Here is a 22144-nt window from a genome sequence, read left to right on the forward strand (position 1 = left end):
TAGTTGTTGCTAAACCACTCTCTCTCACAGCTTCATAGTGTGGCTCATAACTTTAATCCCTCGATAGTTCATACAATCTTGTATATCTTTTTTGCTCTTGTAAATAGGTACCACAACACTTTTCATCCATTTTTGTCTAGCATTTTCTTTGTTTTCAACACCTTGTTGAACAGCATGGTAAGCCAGCATATACTGATCTCCCCCATGCACTTCCAAACCTCTATCGGAATACCATCTAGTCCTAAAGCCTTCTCAATCTTCATATTTCTCATAGCTTCTTTCACTTCAGGTATCCTAATTTTGAAGTTTCTAATTGAAAATTTTGAAGTGTATTACTTGAGCATAAGCCTTTGCCAAGCCAACAAGCTGCTACATTTTCCAGTTGAGCATTTCCAATAAAACTAATAGTCGAGACAATAACATAAAAAAATCATACAGTTTCATGCTAGGGTTCATTCTTCATGCATGAATGCATGTGTGCATTATTGTGTATCACCAAAAAAAAAAAAGATGAAATAAAACAAGCTAGTTGAAAGGAATTTTAACCTGATCCAGAAAGCGCGATCCGATCTCGTAGAATAGTAAGTTCAGGAGAAGAGTCTTCTGATCCCAAGAGTTTCAGATACTCCATGGCAGTTGTCAATTGACCTTGGCTAGCCAGCAGTTCAGCATAATTCTCAACAAGCTTGGACAAAGACGAACTGAACTGCCTCCGCCCAGTGGCTAAAGCGAGGACAATAGTCTTCTCCATCAAGTCCTGAATAAGTGACAAATTGTCAGCATAACAGTTGGTATGATCACAGAAGAGTAGAAAATACTCAAGGACAAATAAAAAATCTCATGACTTTCAAACAGCACAAGTACCTGAAGAAGATCCATGTAGCTTCGCCCCTCACGCTGAGAGTTCAGGCTTTGAGACCAAATCTCCACAGTTCTATCAATGTTTCCAGCACAGATGTAGCAGAGAGTTGCGGCTAAGGTGTTCCCCACAGCCATTAGTCTGGAAGCAAGCGTATCACAGAGAACAGTCCAGTCCTCACTTTGCGCAAACTGCACACCATTGAAAATAAAAATAAAAATTCAGAAAGAATAAACACAGCATAACAATGTCAGCTACCAAAGGTTTGCCCCAAAACTATTCCAAAAAGGAAAACAAAGGAAATACGGAAAGAAGCCCCAGGAAAATATTTTATCTTGAAAGAAAAGGCCTGCAGAAGACATAATTTGGGTAAAGTAGACCAAGAAGGACAAGTACAAAAGTTGTTCTTGACTTGCAACAAGATCTGTCATATATACAAATACATATGTTGCGCAGCTTAATCCTCATAGATTACCGACCCAAGTAATCCATAAGAATAGCTCATCATCAAAAGATGACGAACAAGGACTCTTTCACTCTTATACTAACGACAAATGAAAACAGTTCCAAATTTAATTTATGCTCAATATCATGGACTTATGAACCCGTATTACAACACAGCTAAAACAGCAATTAACTTGTAAACAGCCAAGAATAACAATTCCTCATAAAATGAGCAGAAGTTGTTAGCTAATCATATCAACAAGAAAAACAATAACAAATTTCCTTCGACATATTAACCTCTCTTTTAATCATTTGAATTCGTACACAAGTTTTGATGTGTTTCACCCTTTTCTTATAAGTCAGAGCAGGTGCAAAACTCCAGCACACATATGTGTTGGGGGGGGGATATTAATGGATTACGTTGGTGGTGTTACAGTCTATGAGACACCGATGACTTCATGCATTCGATGCAACCAAAGCTAAAGCTCTTCTTTGCTGTTCAAAATTTTTTAATGTCACTCTGCAGAAGCCCATTTTTGGAAAGGTATTCAATAAACATGTCAAAGAGGATAGTGGGGCCTCCTGACCCATGAAAGCATGCAGTTGACTTGGACTCTTGAAGAACTGTGAGATTTCTAACGGTCATATGACTTTACTTGAGTATGATCATTAAGAACCAAAACATTTGTGGATTCATGGTTGAATTGGGCCTTGAGATGAAATTGGAGGGTGTGGGAATCTCTCTTTTTTTATAAATTGTATAGGATCAATTCTAATTTGTCTTTGGCTTAATTTCATATAGTGACTATCTTGTACCATTCGTTCAACAAAATGAATTAGTTACACATAAAAGTGCTCGAACAAAATAAGAACTTATATATATATATGGTTTATGCTTCAATAATTATTCGAATATCTCGACCTAGTAAAACGTTTCCCATGTGAAATAAGAGTATTAACCATAGCCACTGAAAAACATCTCAGCAGTTCACTTCTATGGAGCTGAAACAAAGAGGTGCTAATGGCCTACCGTACAAAGGAGGGCAAGTGTTTCTTTCCAGGAGTTCAGGGGCCTAGTGTTCACAAGGCTCAAGAGATCATTGCTCACCATCGCTGATACAACCTGTACAAAAGATGAATATATAAAAGAAATTAAGATAATGAGATAGTGATATAATCTTTTCTACAGATGCTCAACTCTTGAGTTTCTTTAGTACAAGGACGATATTTAGGATTAATTGATGCAAACTTTTGAGGCAGAACCAAATCAACTCATTGAAATATGATAAAAGTAAAATAAACCTAACCTTAAGATAAGACGAATGAGACTTCTTAAGATATTGATCACGAGTGCTTTCCCACAAGGAAGCACCACCAGCATGAGCAATAACCAGAGCATCTGCCATTCTGTTTGCCGCTATGCACTGTAAAACCGCTTCCTTGTAGTTACCAACAACTAAAGCACGTTGAATAACCTCGTCAACTGAAGAGTCCTGGCCTGCACCTGGTCCTTCGCTTTCATCCTGTGTCTGCACTCCGTTAGGAATGACATCTTCGACAACCAAACCATCATTAGATTGTGAAGTCAATACATCTGCAGTAGGGCTTTCAAGATTGTCGAAGAAGTCTTCCCCATTGTCCGTGGAGAAGAGAGATTCTCTTGCCAGATGACTTGCAGTCATCTCTGCTCTATGTGAGGTAGTTTCATCAAAGCTGAGACTCTCAGCAATAGCTTGGCCTAGATCATCATGAACATTTTTGCTTTCTTCAGATGGCAGAGTGAATCCTAGATGGGCAAGAAGCTTTGTCCTGGCTGCACCTTCATCATCGAACATTACCTTCAAAAAGCTCCATGTTTCTCTGTCATCCTCTGATCTGTAATGGAGTAAATTCGAAGAAATAACTAAATGGCTTGATGCGATGGTATGAATTTACCATCTGAAATATTGGACTTGGAAAAAGTAGTAATATCGAACTCTTGAACTCTGCTAAATCTAGTTTAAAAATAGATAGGATGACCTAGGTAATGGAAATAAGAAAGTATAAAGTTTCAAGATGCAGCTTAAATTGGATATGAAAATGGTTAAATTTCAAAACCACAGTTTGAAATTTCAAAATAAAACAACACAATATGCTTCAATGAAAGGAAAACCTACTGGGATTCTTCAGACTTTTGTTCACACAATGCCCTCACTGATGCTCTTTCTCCATTTTGTATTGCGGTTTCGAATTCAGTGGACCGCCTCACCAAACTGTCTTCAGTAATCAAATTATGCACATAAACCTGCTTATGGAAGAAAATCAATAAATAAGAAGAAATATACTAGAAAAGCGTAGCACACAAAATCCTTACCTCTGAAGTACCCGGTGTAGCACCTGGTGCCGCAGAGCTCGAGTGAAATGCAGCAAGTTTGCCACCAAAACCAAAAGAGGCTCCCACTGGTCGTTTTAACCATTTAGGAGCCCTCAAATGTACTGCACAAAACCATCGGTTGATAAGATGCCAGGAAGAATCAACATGACAGATGGAAATGGGACTAACTAAAGGAAAAATAAACTCAAAGTCTGTGGAATAGGAAAGCTTCAAATAGGAATCCAGCAAGCAATTGAGAGAGCAGAATACTTATCTTTGAACTACTTCACCACTCTCTCATGTAAACAGAGAAAACATTTAAGATCTAATAACAAGTAGCCAAATATTTCAATGTTTAGTCCATGGCAGTTGAAAACCACATAACATCATCCATGGTTTTTGCCAAGAGATGGCATTCTGAGATCATCTCTTGTGATCACAGATGAAACTATAGAAGCTCTTAGCACTCCAGTAAGGATGGAATCAGACACCTACGTGATATACATTTGTAGACTTACAATTCGACTGATTAAGTACGATTAAGAGTAAAAAAGGAAATGGTGTTTGCTTGCTCATAACCCCTTCTCTAGTAGATAAGCAATAAAGTTCAAACGAATATTTTGATTGCAACCCCTCATCACCAAGTTCTAATGACAATATATATGACATTAACAAACGGAAACTCAGTGAAGTAACCTACCCATTAGTCCTTGTTAAGTTAGAAACCCATAACCTTTTAATAAATAATTGAAACTTCCCAGGTTTTCATGTAAATTAATGCTTCCATAGTTAGGATCATTGGTTATCATTCCTGGAGAAATGTAAACTCATATAGTCAATTCAAGAACAAGTTATTGAGATCCAAGCTTCATTAGAAACGGCAAAGATGTTAATTCTCAATGTTCAAGAAGGAGAATCCACCTACGCAATCCGGGGTCTAGGCCACCAAGGTGGGAACCCAGATACCTGGGCGGCTCCAAGGGAATGGGCTTAGGGTGGGGGCCATATGTTGTCCTATATGTGTGTGTTTTGTAAATGCGTGTGTATGTGTTTCGTGTGTGTATGTGCATGTGCATGTATCAGTGTTCGTAAAATCGAACCAGAAACGGACATGCGGCCGGAAACGGTTTAACCGGCCTAACCGATAAACCGGCCGATTCAACCATTCTAGCCGGGTAAGTCCCGGGCGACCAAAAAATTGTTCAAAAAAAATAAAAAATATGAAAAAAAAAATCTGCTAAAATGTGAAAAGCATATAAAGAATGATTAAAACAAAACGCATTCAAATGAAGTTTAAAATTAATGAAAAAAATGGAATTTAAAAGTGAGTATTAATGACCAAAACAATTTTTAATATTGAACACAATGTAAAAATATTAAAAAATGTATTACAAATCAAATTCCTTATTTTGGAGATTTTATAGACATTTTTTTAAAATTTTTATTTTTAAAATACAAGTCGATCACCAAAATTTCCCGAAACCGGCACCGGAAAGGGGTTGGTTCTGATCTAACTGGGCGGTTGCCGGTTAGATCGCCAGGTTTTCCTAACAATGGCATGTATGTGTGTGCGTGAGGTCTCGCATGAAATTCTTAAAGACCATCCTCTTTGTTCTTTTTTCTTTCGGATCTGTATTTGTGAGAGAGAGATCTCGAATACTTGGAGGATATGTTGAGAGAGAGAGAGGAACTCGCATCGAACACTTGGAGGTTATCTTCTTCTTTTTGTTCTTCTCGCATGTAAAGAGGGAGCATATGGTCCATGTGTATCTTTGTGTGTGCGTGTGAGAAAGAGAGGCCGTGCATCGAAGACTTGGAGTCCATCAACTTCTTCTTCTTATCATATGTAGAGAGAGCACATGGACCCAAGAGAGAGAGATTACTTTTGTTTGGGTGGATATGAATTTATTTTTTTCTTCTAAGGGACGGCACTAGGTGGGCGCCCGCCTTGACCACCTAGGCAACCGACTTAGGCATGCACGCCCAGAACCCACCATTTAGGTGGTTTGTCGGTCAAGCTGACTAGGCGGCCAAATTTTCATTCATTGTTAATTCTGTCTGCTTTAGAAATTAACAACTGGGCCCATGATGACTCTGATACTTAACAGCATGGACTACAAAGAAGATGGCCAGGAAAACACGTTACCTGGAAAGCCTGATGTAGTCAATTCCCCAGATATCAATCGACTGCAGGCCTGCACCAGGAAAAAGAATCTAAAACATGACTTAAAAAGGCTTTTGGCCATTGCATACCGCCCCACTATTGTCACCATTAAAGCTTAATCCAACTAGACAGAAAAGATAAAGCAGACGCGGTCCTCAACACACAGGAACAAAATAAAGGTTATGCCATGCAATACCACGACAAACGTAAGAGGATATCAAAAGTTCCAATTTTATTAAGTAACCAACAAAAGATGTCAAAAGAAGAAGATTATCTCAGTCTCTAAAACTCTGAGAGAAAAAAATGAATATTTTAGCTGATAGAATACGTCATGATGCTTTTGCATCCAGGAATTATTGGACAGTTCATCCATACATAGTTGCATTTACAATCATCAGCACCAGTACACAATAGGACAGGCATTGTTAAAAAGCTCTAACCCTTAACATTGCGCACAGGTAAATGCAAGTCATACTCCCCCTCACCAACACCCTCCCCCCCAAAAAAAAAATAAAAATAAAAATAAAATAAAAAAATCTTCCTTCCCCCACCACGACTCTTCCCCCAACCCCGTGGCCCACCTCCAAATCCTAGTTGTGATTCAATGATACATGCTGCCTCGGACAAAACAAGTCATATAAAAACCACATTTGGTTTGATAAGAGCATGCATCAAGTAGTCACTCCTAGATCAGAGTCAAAGTTTCCAGATTTCATAAGACAGTATGCAACCTTCAAAGAAGGGACACCATGTGTCTGACCAAAGGCATCGATAACATCATGGGAAAGAAAAGCGTCCTTAGATTTAACAATACGAGAAATTTGTAACGCACAGTATAAATTCATAGTACAACACGCTTTCCAACCAAAAAAATTCCTTAAACCTTCTTGCATCAAAGAGCACTGAAGCTATTTTAACACAATTAATGTTACATATATATAGGAAAAGCCCACTAGCTTTCCTCTACAGTAATGCCTAACGCCCTAGACTAAATCTGGGCCAATCGGACGCCCCCCCAAAAATTTTGCGATAGACTTCTATTTATTTGTTTATAGAAATCGGATTAACACCAAAATTGGGGAATTTACAGACTTTATCTAGCACATCCAAATAAAAATATTTTGATGAGTGAAAAATGAACAAATTAACCCCATCTTTTTCAGGGGTAGTTTGGTTAATTTTTAGGTCTCAAAATATTTTTTAATATTCAATTTTGTCTGTGCCATACTAAAATTAGGTAAACCCCAAAATTTCATGTCAATCCACTATATAAATAAAATAAAATAAAATACAAAACCATAACACAACACGAGACGTCAAATCGAAATTTCCAAATTCGATCTCACCAATGGGCATTTGCTACAGTAAACACGAGCAGGCATATTCTCAAAAATTCCAGTAGCTATTCCCAGCAAAAATAACCACCTGTGATGTAAGACTTAAAAACAAAATCACAAGGCATGATAAAGCCAATACATCTCAAATTTCGAAATTGCAACAACATGAAAAAAAATAAAAAGGGAAAACTACACAAACCACTCTAAATTGCACTTTCTAGGCAATGCTCCACCCTGCCCCCAAAAAAACAACAAACACTACTTTTTAAATCACACTATTAACCCCAACACTATTTATACTTGCAACCACCCCCCAAGTAAAAAAGTTGATTCTTTTGAACAAAAATATCCCCCATTTCAACACACATTTCTCTCCGAAAATATGATGCCCAATGTAGGCCATTCCGGCACACCGGCTTCTGATCTTTAAAATGTACCAGATTGGCTTCTAACAAATTATGCCGATCCGACACATTTACGTGCAGAACTTCCTTACGACAAAATATATTGGTCCGACACATTATATTTGTGCCAAACCAACTTGTGATATTTTAAAATTGTGTCGGTCCGGACCGGCATCTAATAAATAAAATTGTGTCCGTCTGGCACATTTATATTGAAATTGTGCCGGTTCGGCACAAAATGTGTCGGACCTGCTTCTATATTCAAGTTGTGCCGGTCCAGACATTTTGTGCCAGACCGTCTTAGAGAGAGTAGGTTCGTGATAAGAAAAAGAGAAATGTGGGTTAAAATGGGGGTATTTTGGTCCAAAAAAATCAACTTTTTCACTTTGGAGGTGGGTGCAAGAATAAACAATGTTGGGGTTAATGCCTTGGAATAAAAAATATTTTTTAGTTTTTTTTTTTGGGGTTTGGCGGGAAAAGAGGGGTGAATGCCTAGAAAGTACAATCTTAGGGGGGCATCTATAATTTTCCTGAAAAAGGCAAATCAAAGGCTTCCACCTCGAGCATTTGACAAAATCAACGGTTGAAAGACCGATCACGGTTGATTGTAGCAATCATGTCAACTTGGGATCGGGAGCGTGGACCGGTTGGCCAGTGCTGCCAATCGGCCTGGGCAAGGCGTGAACAGCGTTGGCCCCTTCTCTGGATGCAGACCTAGATCTCAAGCAAGCAGTGATGAGCGAGACAGGTGCAAGCTCGAGGAGCAAGGAAGGCTGAAAGAGCGAGGAAAGCTTGCCTTGCATATCTTTAGATAAAGCATATCACAAGGCAAAGCTTGACGCGTCTATCAGCTTGAGGCGTATAGGGGCGACGCTTTGAAAGTCCTCTTTAGCGTTCGTTGCCTTTACTTGCTTTTAGCGTATCAACACTAAACAAACCCGCCTTTATATGCTTGATTTTCTCGCTTCCTTGACTTTATTTATACGCTAAAGCGAAAAAGGGTTTAAATACTAACGTCAAAGTAGCGATCGAAGGTCAGCGATTTAGCTGAAGTCAAAGCAGCGATCAAAGTATAAACACATCCAGGGCTCGCGGATCCTAGGGAGATAGAATTCATGAAAGTCAGTCACAAGCAGGGAAGCCTGACCAACGCCGACTAGCAGAGTGGTGGATAAACAAACAACTCAACTAGACCTATCAAACTCAACTGGCCTTTCCACAAGTCAAGAGTATCACCAACAATGAGCATACCAAACTCTCATCAGTCACTAAACAACAATATCCACCAATGGGTAAGCATCTATCAATGCTAACGAATAACCTAGCGATAGTGAAAATATATCACATTTGATTAGGAAGTGTTGACCACCTGCCTCCAAGCCAAACCACTCCTAAATCCTAACCCAAAGATAAGTATACGCAACTACATTATACAATTTCCAACTGCATAAACACACATAACTGGGGGCGACCAGTGTTACCTCGACACTCCATTTGGAGTGTCTCGGTCGACCTGTAGACATGTGTCAACACGCCCTCGAAACGGTGACCGTACGTGTCGGTTAATTATGGGGATGTTTAGTACGTATCGATACGTTTTATAAAAGTGTCGTCACTTTTACTAACAAACAAAGCTGCATGTCTACGCAGTAGACATGCTTTTTTTCCTTCAAAAGGTCCCTATATCAAACCTTAGGAAGGCACTTATTTTTTTAAGCATGTTTTAAGAATGATAGCAGCTGTTTTAAAAGCCCATGGTGGGCCTTGTTTTCTTAGGACATGGTACGTTTCATAAGACGCCTGCCTGGGATTGGAACCTTGGACGTGTTGTACTTACAAAAGGATAGTACACATCCTCACCATCTTCTCCTCCCTTGGCTCCCCCTCCATAGCTACCAAGGCTTGGTGCTCCATCTTGCCCCCCAAAATCTAGTTTTTTACTTGGATAGCCCTCCATGAAAGGCCCCTGACACTCGACCAACTACAGCGCAGGGGCTTCCCTTTGCCAAACATATGTATCATGTGTCTCAAATCTGAAGAAACAATCATCACCTATTATATTACATTGTGAGGTTGCCTTGGCCCCTTGGACTGACCTTCTTCTTCTATTCAAATGGCTGTCGGTCACTCCCCTATTGGTGCCCCACCTTTTCTCCTCATGCCTTAGAACTCCTGGGAAAAATTCAGGAAACCTCCTTTAAAGAGCTTCCAACTCAGCCACTCTATGGACTATTTGCATCGAGAGGCATACTAGGATGTTTAGAGGGGAGAGAGCCTCTCCAACTTCTCCATTATTGAAAAGATAAGGTCACTTGTCACTTTTTGGGCCCTCAAACACATGAGCTTCTCCATCTTCTCCTTTACAGATCTACACCAACAATGGCAAGCACTGCTTCATCTTATTAGTCCCCACAAGATTCCCCATGCTTCTTTATGAAGGCCGCCGGAACCCAGGGCCATCAAATTAAATTTTGATGGCTGCTCCCTAGGTAACCCGGGTCCTTCAGGCATTGGAGGTCTGCAAAGGAACTCTAAAGGCCTTATCCTCCTTTCCTATGCCTTAAGAGTTGGAGTCGAGGAGTCCACAGTCGCAGAAGCCAAGGCTCTACTCGAGGGACATAGAAGATTTCATCATCTTTGGAGCACCCAAGTCACGGTAGAGGGGGATTCCAGTAACACCATGGCTTGGGCATCTGGCAATACCCCCAGCCCGTGGAGACTGGATTACATTTTTGTTGAAATAGCCCACCTCTGCAGCAGTATTCAAGTCTCTTGGAGACACAGCCATCAAGATGCTAAGACTGCGGCAGACGCTATAGCAAGGGAGGGATCTAGCCTCAACTCTCCCCAGGGGAATCTGGACTCCCCCTAGCACTCACCTTTTTCATTTTTTGGATCTGTTGTAGAGCTTTTTTACCCTTAAGGGTTTTTGTATAGGGCACCCTGTTTTGGGGATTGCCTAAATTTTGTATTCACTCTCACTTTGTATTTTTATACAGTATCAATACAATAGTCAACTTCCTCAAAAAAAAAAAAATCTTTCTTGCATAAAATTATATAATATACACACACACACATACATAGTTGTACAGATGTATCGAGGCCGTACTAGGTTTTTAGACCAAAGTACTGGACACGAAAACGCGTCTGTGTCCATGTAACACTGTGGAAGACGAGCATGAGTTTTGGCATCAAATAGGCAAGGAGAAAATACGAATAGTGTGCATCATCAAAATCTAACAATGGAATATTTCACCTCAATGTTGTAAATGCCAATTTTTCCATCAAAGGATGATGCAGATATCACTCCTGGTATCTTTGGGTACCAGTGGACATCAAAATTCCAATTGGTGCTGGCTGGCAATTCACAAACGATCTGCATGTTGTCCAATATGGAACAGATTTAAAACCAAAGAATATCAGCTTTGAAAGGATAAGTCAGAGAGAAACTCAACTCAGACAAATAAGAGAGCATCTTCCATTAGTGAAGTACATATTCACCTCTCCAGTAAATGTATCCCAGCAAATTGTACGGTTGTCCTTTGCACAAGTGAGCAAGAAGGCACCGTCGATTGGACACCATGACATAGCAATCACACCTGGCAGAAACATGAACCAATAGTCAACACTATACTATCAATCTCTGTCACTCTTATCAAGGAGTAAAAAGATGAATTTCTTTATGCAGTGGAAAGAAACCATGCTCAAGAAAGAAAAAAAAAAAAGAAAAGCCACTATTCTCAATTTCAGCCGCCATTATTCACAGTTTCAGTGGACAATTCAGAGAAATGGAATAGTCATGAGATTAATGGAAATCAAGCTGCTGAAAATGAATGAAAGAAGGCCCTTCTTCATTTTGGGGATAGAAGCAAGGGTTTGAATGCAAAAACATATTGCCTTGGCTCTTCTGCCCAAACCATTAAATCAACAGATTAATCTTTAATGAGCATAAGGTCACCTGGAGATCCAATATTGACAATTGAAATTCACGAAAATTAGTCTAAAGCAGCAAATACAATAGAAGGGTAAAATCAAAGAAAGATCAGATAATCTAACACATGTCTCAGGAAAAACCTGCATAAACAGCGGAGCTGTTAATCTGGGTCCCCTGATAGAACCACATCATGTTAATGAGATCCTAAGACACGATTATACTCACAAGTCCCAGAATAAAAGTTACAAGAAGTCTCATGAATTACACAACAACCGGAAAACATTCGACGACTCAGTTATTGTCAAGACAAACCTTTTGAATGCCCGATGAATTCTTTTGTCGGCGATATTGTATTCCTCATATCCCATACCTGAAAAGAGAAGTCCAACAAATTAAAAGTCACAAATACAGACTGAAATAACTCACAATGATCACACAAACACACACACACGTACCTGAAAAGAGAAGTCCAACAAATTAAAAGTCAAATACAGAATGAAATAACTCACAATGATCACACACACACAAACATGCATGAGCGTGCACACACACACAGATGCATGCACTCACCCACCCACATATATGAAATAATGACCCTTTAAGCCCATCACGTGTATGGGATTCATAGGACCCCAATCTATGAGTGAAGGATCCCCAACTCAAGAACAGATGGGGATGCCAGGTCACCCTGTTAAACAGTAAAAGTCGACACGTGCATCATTTCAAACTATTTAATGGACCTAAAAGAAAAGCGCTTTCTCTGCCCAACTTCCAGCAAAATCTATTTCCCCAAAACCCATATAACTCTCTTGTGAAAACAGGCAACTTATAGCACTTATTTCATAACCGCGAAAAGCAGACAGAACATGTTAGTTTCCCCGCTTTTCATGGTGTCGGTAGCTTTCAACCGTTTTTAGAGTGAAAGTGCATCAAAAAATTTACCCCGACTTTCCCCATCATGGGAAAAGATGGGGAAAGTTTAATACCACCACGGGAGGTGGTCACAAACTCTCCAGAGAGATGGGGAAGGGCTCCCTGACTCGCTTTTTTATTTTCTCACTCACTAGTCCTCTCTATCTCTATCTACACTTGCCCAACCCTCATCTCTCTCTCTCTCTCTCTCTCTCTCTCTCTCTCTCTCTCTCTCTCTAATACCCAACTTGGGTTATTCTTCTCTCTATAGATACCCACATGAAGAACACCACATTTGAGAAAAACCCATCTCTCCAAGCCTGACTTCACAGGTCCTTTCCCCTACGTTTGCCTTCACCCACTTGACACAGTCAAGACCAAGCTCCAAAACAAATGGCCCCATAGTTATACACGGGACTCCAGTGACAGGAGTACCGGACACAGGAGTACAAGAAGTCATTCATGTAATCTCCAAGATCCTCAAGAAACAATAAATTTTCAGTTTTACAGTAGGGTTTCGACTGTCATCATTGGCTCTTGAATTTACTTTGGCACCTGTACATTGGGTAGAGTCTCTTTTGGCCAAAGTTCTAACTTCTCCTTCTATTGTGATCACCTCAAACTGCTGGAACAATAGGTAATCTTGTTCCTTCAGCAGTGAGCTAACTACACAGAATGCAATTTGTGGCTAAAAGTAGATCAAGAGGAAGTCTTGATCCTCTAGAGGGATGCAATATTGGGTCTTTATGCTGGTTCCTCTGCAACTTTACCACGAAAATACCAGCTTATCGCTTGAATATTTGAAATCAGCTGATTAAGAGTCAAATGGGCCCTTATTCTTGGATTTTTTCAGAGGTCGTATTATTTTGAAGTTTGATATATATAGATTGATCAGTCTGTCTTGGTGCTGCTAAGTTTATGAGAGAATTTCTTGGTGGTAGCACTTTTTTCCTATCTTGTCTGCCTTCCGATATTTTAGCTGAGAATTTTACAGTGCCCAGGGTTTTGTTAATGGCTTTGGTATTAAACTTCATAGGTTGGAATTCATGTTTTTGCCGATACAAACTAGAAACCATGTTTTGGGTTTGTAGATTTCGACTATTTCAATGGTAGTTCAATTTTAAAATTTGATGTGCGTGGCTCAGTCATCCTCAATGCTAATAATTCAGAGGTTTTCTTTTATGTGCATCCTCTACCTTACAATGATGATAAATACTTAGTCGAAGATTCTTACAAAGCCCGCAGGATTTTGTTAACGGCTTCAGTTTGAGCTTGTTATAAACAAGATTTAGTGCTTTTCTAATAGAGAAGCTTAGTCAAAGTATTGGAATGATAAACAATGTTGAGTAATTCATCTGCACCAATTCATAGGACATGATGTCAAACTGGGGAAACGGACTGCACCAATTTTTCTAGATAGGTTATCAAAATGAGGAAAGTAACTGCACCAATTTTTCAAATCATTCTAGAATCCACGGGAACCTCAGGAATTCCTGGAGAAACTGCAAAAAAGATATCAAAGAGGCCCAAAGCCACTGCCACCACTCAAGTTCCCCCTGGTTGCTCCCTTGAAACACTTTATCTCTAGACCAACAAAGCCCAATTGGGCAATGGAATCCTTGATCACCCACCATATCATTCCATTACCCCAATCAGCATTAGTTACCAACATAAGGCAAAGAGATTGATGCAAATGATTGAGTTGAGGATTTACGTAGAGACCTTGGAACCCACTTCAATCTCAAGCTTAAAGTATAGCCATCAATTCTCATATTAATCAGCAGTGAACCCATTAGTTCATTTAGGAAAAAGTCAGTTCCCCTTAGAGGATTGCCTCTTGAGAATGTTGGGGAAGTGGGTCATAAGCCTTATCACACAAAGATTCACAATCACCAATTTATGAAAGACAGAGACCTCAAATGGCTTCCCTAGTGTGGACTTTGTTTTCTAATTCAATAGAAAATCAGCCCATGAATCTTTTGGTCATAGATTAGTTGATTATGCTTCTCGAGTGGCATCGCCTCAAGGTTTAATGGCGCCTGTGAATTTTTTTCCACACTTTATTCAAACCCCGACCTTCAAAGCAAGGAGTAAGAAGGTGTTTCATCAAAGGGAAGAGTTTATATAAGGTTGCAAAGGCATGCCTCAAAAATCCATCAAAAAGGTTGTTTTGATGGTGAAAAACCCTCTAATTGATCATCTTGACCTCGAGATGCACGGATGGAAAAAAAAAATTAAAAGTACCAAAAATGGTACATCTTGTAATACATTATTTAGACCGCCCATTCTCAAGATTTTCACGTGTTCATAGATCTGCTTGATTTGTACCATTTTTTGTGTTCTTTTAGTTCATTGAAATTTCCGACACCAAAATTACATCTTTCAATGAGCTTTGAAGGTGTGCCTTATAAAACCACACCCTTCATCAAATTCCATCAAATTGCAAGGTTATTACAATGGTAACATTGGGACACATAGAGAGAAATCTCTTTCAGTTTACATGGAAAAAAGCATTCAAGAAGAGAATCGATGAGCTACTGGAAGATACGTAAGGGGAATGATCTCTTTTGGGTAGCCTCAGAGTGAAAAGGGAAGTTTGAGGAGAGAGGTGTAACAGTGGAAAAGGTACATGGGGAGAGATCCCTTTTGCGTTCAATACAGAACCCCTGAGAGAAGGAAGTGAGAAAGAGCGACTGAGTTGAGAGACAATTCAACCAAGCATAGAAGATGCAATCTGGTGTCTAGTTGAATGGTGTATTGATCCTGTACATTAGCTCTTAGCTGCAAGATCTGGCTATTTACCTTCCAATGAATCTCTCTCCACCATTTTTCACCACTGAATAGGACTTGGGAACCCTCGGTTACAGAGTAGACCCTCAAATGAAATTTGTTTGCTCAGTCGATCATCATCGTCAAACAGAAAGCCCTTTCTTTTGCAACTTTTACAGTTTTGCTCAGAGATCTTTTGTGACTTTTATAGTTTAACCGAGTGCTCTGGCATCGCAGCCTATTCTCAAGATATGGATGGGATCCTACGTTCATAGATTGGGGCCTTATGAAGCCCGTTGCGTAAGGGTTATGACGGTGTGTGTGCGTATGTGTATGAGTATGAGTGTGTATGTGTATACGTGCATGCATATATATATGTGTGTGTGTAAGAGTGAGAGAGAGGGAGTACTATATATGTGTGTGATGTATGTATATACCTATGTATGTATGTACAAGAGAGAGAGGAGAGAGAGAGAGAGGCGAGGGAGCATACCCTTAAAGAAGGTGATCTGTCGTCATCGGATGCCACAATAAGCTGTGTAGGAGCTTCAGGATTCCACTGAAAAACAGAACATCGCCTTCTAATAGAATCTGAAAAGCTGTCACAGCATGAATGTACATCAGGTACTATGGAGCATAGATAACTTAACTATGGGATTCCAAAATCATCTCATACGTGTAAAATTACTTGCCTGATTACTGGTTTCTGCCGCTTTAGGTCCCAAATCACTGGAAAGATTGTCTTTCAATCAGATAAAAGAAGCAAATAACAGGGAAAAGAATGAAATTCAATAAACTGGCTTCATATCCACACCTGTGGTCCCACTGTATGATGTAGATGCCAATATATGTTGAACCTTGGGATTCCATGATAAAAAAGAAACTTCCCCTTGTGCCCCAGATCCACCCTGAAAGAAGTTGGAGCAAAGTTGAACCAAATTGAATAACATCCACATAAGTATGCCAGCATTTTATTTGTAGGAATGATGTAGATACAGTGGCACAAAACTGAGTTATGCATCACCACACAAAATGCTCCATTTAACACAAATATAACATTTTTTATTAAATCTATAAAAACCAACAAGATACTTGCTCACAAAGCAATGCCAAGTTGGTCTCTCGGCGACCAGAAACATCCAAGAAGAGAATTTGTAGATAAACAAACCATTTTTATCAAATAAATAAGAATAAATAATTTGTCACTTGTAAGCTAAGCCTCAATGCGACTGAATAAAAATCAACATTTGGTCCTCCTGTTAAAAGCTAACATCATAGTTTAGCATCAACTACTTCTAACATTATGTACATTTGCAACCAATTGAAGGGGCGCTCTGCACATTCTTGGTACTGAGCTACAAATCATTAGTTCCAAACAGTGTTCTAAAAACAGACCAGAATGGTGGATTGTCCACCCACCGTCCCAATCCGAACTGGCGATCTAAATAGATCGGTTTGGTGATCCTGGAATTTAAAAACACACACACACACACAACAAAAAAAGACATCTAATAATGAGTGAATCTTATAACACTGGACGTCGATAGCTTAGTCGGTATGTGTCTTGGCCTCTCACAAGAGGTCCAGATTTCGAGCTTTGTGCATGTATAGTTACTTTTTTAAACCTTAAATAAAAATTAGAAGCACATGTATCATTCAACTTTGAACTTTGAGATGTTAAGAAAGAAAGAGAGGAAGAGGGTGTGCGTGTGTGTGTGTGTGGGGGGGGGGGGGGTGTGGGGTGAATTCAAGAAGGGACTCAAACATCTGACATTGCCTCAAATAGAGCGTGGAATCTAGCCAACTAGGCCTTCCAAGTTTTTCATTAGAAAAACTCTACGATATATCATATACAAAATAAATCACCAATTCCAACCACAAATCGGTTCGGTCTATAGCAATTCCAGATCCCAATCAGTGATTCCCGATCTGAATCAACGAATTTTTTAACACTGGTTCGTATGAAAAAAATATGAAAAAGCATAATGATTCAAATAGGAATTTTCACAAGAAAAAAGTCAAATTTGCATAAAGTAATTAGAAAGTTATAAGATGATCGTAATCCAAGAATCACAACTCTCCCAATTATCATGTTAATGCTTAAAAACTTGAAATTCTTCCATTATTCATAGAAGTTCTCAATCTGTACATCTGAACCTCTGCCTTAAACAACCAGGAGAATAGATATCAACTCCTCTTTCAATTGTTTTTTTTATTTTAATAAAACTCCTCTTTCAATTGTTTTTTTTATTTTAATAAAACTCCTCTTTCAATTGTTTCCATGTCCAATGCATAAAATCCAAGTTATATGGGCACAAACACTAGGAGAAAAGCCAACAGGATAGGTCCTTCAAAGCTAGAGCAGTTTCAAATGCCGTTTCACACATCATACATTGAATTCATAAGCATAAGCCTCATTTGCACCCAACGATCCAGGGCTTCAAAATGAGTGCATTTTGTCTAAATACTCAACCAGAGATTTTGCATAAAACACTAATTCTAAGTGAGGAATAGCTTATGTCGCCAGCCTTGTGCTATACATCAAGGTTTCAAAAAACACTAGGCGGCCCCTAGGCGGCCTGCCAGGTGCCCAGCACCTAGGCGGGTGCCCAGAACCTCGGACGCCATGTGGTGCAAATTCTTAGAATTTTTTTATAATTTTGCTATCCAAATGCTCATATATTTGTGTCAAATTTTGTAATTTATTCTATTTGAAAATATCGCATGTTCGCAACATGCGTTTTTATATACAAACATATCACATTCAGAATAAACTTATTCAAAATTTCAATTCCTACAAACCATTTAAAAGTCTAATAGGCTATTGTAAGGTCTCCAACTCTCATATTCCCCACATTCATATCCATAAAATAAACCATAATAACATCCAAGTCTCCAACTCTCCAAGTCTTCAACAAACTAACTTTCAAAATATAAAAAACCAGTAAACCACACAACAAAATAGCACAATCTCTGATCTTCAATTTTGGTTACCTCAATCGAGCTACAAATCAACTCAAAAGTCTTCTAATGCCACCAATAGCACCCTAAAAATAATTTCAATGAGAAAAGAAAACTTTTTCAATCCACAAAAAGTACTTTCGATTCTCAGAAATTACTTCAGATTCTCATTAATAAGTTTAGAGATTGAGGGTTTCTTGTTTTTTCACTTTGGGGGTTCAAAAATAAACCTCATAACATTTTTATACAAACTTTGGGGTCAAAATGACCCCCTTTGCCCTTTTAAAATTCAAAAACACCTTACGCCCCTGGGCGCCCGCCCAGGTACAACTGCCCGTGTTGGGCCGCTTGGGTCAAGACGTGCGATATTTTGTTCCTGGCCACCTAGGCGCCGGGTGGACCGCTTTTTAAAACATTGCTATACATAATCCATTATGAAAGACATGAGTGGATATTGTATCAATTTCCATCGCAAAATACAGATTTCTAACCCCATCTCAGAAAGAGTCCATTGTTGTGCTACTGGTAATTGCTGCTTTAGGAACAATGAACTGTCAAGTTACATAATTACGGATAAGACTTCTACATAGCGCCATAATTTAAAAAGTGCCACCTTGGGCACCTAGGTAGCGCCTCAAGGCTGGGCCATTGCCAAGGAAACTTACATGGGGCGAGACAGCCCAACCCAAGGCAGGAGACTTGCACCTTAGCCCAGAAGCCCGCCCCAGGCCGCCCATGGCCCAAGGGAAGAAAATGCTTTTCTGCACTCAAGCCAGGCAAAAATGGTAAACCACCCCCCAAATATTAAAAAAATAAAAATCCCTCCCTAAGCTTTTTTCAAGTGGAAAAAAACAAGAAAATCCAAAATTTTGTAATCTTTTATGATTAAAAAAAATGAGAATTTAGAGAAATCATTTCAAATCCAATTTTTGTAGATTTGATTCATAGTGAAATATCAAGAGGTTATAAGAAAAATAATTTGGGTGATTGAAATTTGATATTCATCCAAAACATGAAGGTTCGGTATAGAGCAACAAAGGTCAATCATCTTTGGTCATATTACTCAGTATTTCAGTTGTTTTGATGTCTAGTTCAGGTTTTTGTACAAGTGGGAATCGGGGTTGGAAATATGGTATTTGCCTGGATAAGAATGATAGGAAATGAAATTACGTGCAATTATTATGTACAAAATACAAATGGGGGTATTGATAGATTCAACAAACACACTACCGGTATTAGAAAGGAGATAAATGAATATTTAGCCACTAAAAAAAAAGTGGCAAGGGACACAAGTATGGCAAAGACGAGTACCAATGTGTTTGGTGATGAGGAAGATGATGAAGGGGAAACCAAAGTGGGTTCCCCTTGAGGTAAAAGAGTCGATCAACATATGAAGCCTCATATGAAGGGGCCCATGGATATCTCCCCCCCCCCCCCCCCACCCACCCACCCACCCACCCAACCCTAAGGCGGAAAAAGGTTTTAGAAAGAAAATTGAGGCAGGATATGTCAATATATTGCTCAATGGATGTGTCAGGTAGGCATTCTTTCAATGTTGCTCACCAGAAAAGCTTTTGTACAAACTTGGAGACTAGTGGCCAAATATGAACCATGGTTAAAGGGCCCAACCCCTTATGAGCTAGGGAAGTCATTCCAAAGAAAGGAGGAAAGCTCACAAATGCGTACATCAAAACCAGCCAGGCATGCATGGGTGCAAATTATGGGGTTTCGAACATCACATAATCATGGAGTGATAAGGGAGAAAGATAATAACGAATTTTATAGTAAATTGCCATTTAGAGACAAGGCTTCTGAGGTCTATTGATTCTTCCATTGATGTTCACAAGGTACAGCACATCTTTTCCTTTGGTTGATAAAAGAATTGTTGGAAACGAGCATGTAAATTGTAATACAAGTGGTAACAAACATGGCTACAGCCAATAAATTTATGGCTGTTGTGCCAAAGTGGTGTCATATTTTTTGAACATTCACAACACACTGCATAAATCTCATGCTTATGGCTATTGGCGATGCGCTAAGGGTCAAGGGGACACTTGTTACAGATAAGCCGGTGATTGTGTCTGTAGCTGTCTAGCTACAGCCACAAGCTTACTTCTAAATAAGTATTCATTAAGAAGAAGGATACAGAAAGGCTAGGAGTTATGAGTTTTGACACCTCTTTCCCAACTCTGCAGAGCATAATGGATAAGAAACACCAATTCCACTATATGTTGAGAGGATATGCAAGTGGTCTAAGCATGCTCAAGGGAAGAGGGCATGTGATATTATTTTGTCAAAATCTTTTTGGATTGGGATAGTGTATTCATTTAAGTTATTTGCAACCTTGATCAAAGTTTTGCGATTGGTTGATAGTGAAGTCAGCTCTGGGATACACCACACTATTAGAGGGAGCCAAGAGAGTGAGAGAGACGAGTGGGAGATTATACACATAGTGCGAGACAAGCCACCTGATTGGCCTTGCATGCGACTGGTTACCATTTGAACCCCAAAATTCTATTATGTAAACTTTGATATTGAGAGGAAGTGCCATTATGGATAGCTTCAATGAATGTCTAGAGAGGCCAATAAAAACATCCAGGATAAGGTACCTGCTTAAGATTTGACCTCATACAAGGATTTGACCTTATACAAGTGAGCATTAAAATTATCTCGGAGGACAGCTGCAAGACAAATCCAATGCAGGTCATCTTTCTAATTTCTTGTTTAATCCATAAAGTCTTATTACTTTGGTAACTCACAAATTCTAATGCTTCCTGTCATACTAATATGTACTTTAATATTCATTATTCATAGTCGGATTCATATTATTTACAACTCAGAACTTACACAATTTCGAATTGTAATTTTAAAATTTAAGCAATGTATGATAATGGTGGAGCTTATAAAAGATGGCCATCTGCATATTGAGACACGTAGCTCATCTAGCTGTAAACAAGAGTTCATTTGAGATGGTAACGTGCAAAGATTAATATTTCATACTACTAAAAATAAATAATTTTTTACTTCAATTTATAAGATACAAATACAAAAGTTAGCAACTATGATTATAATTTTAGCTTGGTTCTTAAATTATCAGTATATTGTAGAACTGTCTTACTATAAATTCTCTTATGGATTTTCCCACAAGTGCATACAACGAAAAGAAATAGGCTTAATCAAAAGAAACTTAATGATTTAGTCTTGTTCAATATAATCAAAGGCTAAAATATCGCTTAAATGAGTGTGACAAGAGTGATGCCTCTTTGTGAACGACATAGATCATGACTGTGAGTGGTTGGTTTATCCGAAGCAAAAGAGATCATCCCTAGGAGAGGGTTTGATATGGGATATGACTGAGGAATTTCAGGGCCAGCATCCAACCCTAAGAAGACCACTGGATTGACTACCATTCTGGGAACACGTAGAAGGCAGGGACATTGTTTTAAAAAGTCGACCGCGCAGCGCCTAGGTGGCCACCTAGGCAGTCCAAAAGGCCTAGGCGCATTGCCCAGGCCTAAGCGGCCAAATTAGGTGGGATGTCCCTCAGTGCCCGCCTAGGCGCCCAGGAACCTGCCTAGGTGGGCGCCCAGCGCCCAAGGGTGATGACCCCCATTGAGGGCATTTTTTATTTTTTTTAATACAACAGGGGCAAAATCATGGTCATTTGAAACCTCAACCCCATTAGAGCCTATTTTAGAGAGAGAAAAACCTTAAAAAACTATTTATTGGTGATTTCCATAGGATCAAAGGGTTTTTCAAAGTACAAAAAATTGATCTAAGAATCATCCATTGATATTAGATTTAGTTATGGATGTTTTATAAATCTATTAGAAGGTTTTTTGGAAGATTTTGAATCCTTAGAAACATCTTATGGAGTATGGACAAGAGTGTGCTATGTGGACTTGCTTACTATACATTTGATGAGCCCTAAATACCTAACTCTTATGTGTTATACAGCTATACTTATATTGTTAGACCATAGAGACATTTTTCTTTCTATTGGGCCG

At 39.1% G+C, this 22144-nt stretch overlaps 1 protein-coding gene across 2 annotated transcripts in view; it reads right to left on the minus strand.

The window, feature by feature from the left end:
* The window catches only part of LOC18428304 (transducin family protein / WD-40 repeat family protein), a 37670-nt gene that overhangs the window by 10892 nt on the left and 4634 nt on the right, over window positions 1-22144 (minus strand). For both annotated transcript variants that reach the window (XM_088856120.1, XM_006837340.4), the window contains exons 5-17: window positions 15991-16084; window positions 15869-15905; window positions 15670-15775; window positions 11808-11865; window positions 11063-11160; window positions 10818-10937; window positions 5803-5851; window positions 3657-3778; window positions 3460-3587; window positions 2611-3178; window positions 2334-2426; window positions 865-1050; window positions 547-757 (exon numbers count right to left, since the gene is read on the minus strand). In XM_088856120.1, coding sequence (XP_088712246.1) covers window positions 547-757; window positions 865-1050; window positions 2334-2426; window positions 2611-3178; window positions 3460-3587; window positions 3657-3778; window positions 5803-5851; window positions 10818-10937; window positions 11063-11160; window positions 11808-11865; window positions 15670-15775; window positions 15869-15905; window positions 15991-16084 — 1870 coding nt within the window. The remainder of the gene's footprint in view (window positions 1-546; window positions 758-864; window positions 1051-2333; window positions 2427-2610; window positions 3179-3459; window positions 3588-3656; window positions 3779-5802; window positions 5852-10817; window positions 10938-11062; window positions 11161-11807; window positions 11866-15669; window positions 15776-15868; window positions 15906-15990; window positions 16085-22144) is intronic.

This window comes from Amborella trichopoda, chromosome 13 (genome assembly GCF_054954075.1).
Source record: "Amborella trichopoda isolate Santa Cruz 75 chromosome 13, AtrichopodaSantaCruz75HAP2 v2.0, whole genome shotgun sequence".
NCBI lineage: Eukaryota > Viridiplantae > Streptophyta > Magnoliopsida > Amborellales > Amborellaceae > Amborella > Amborella trichopoda.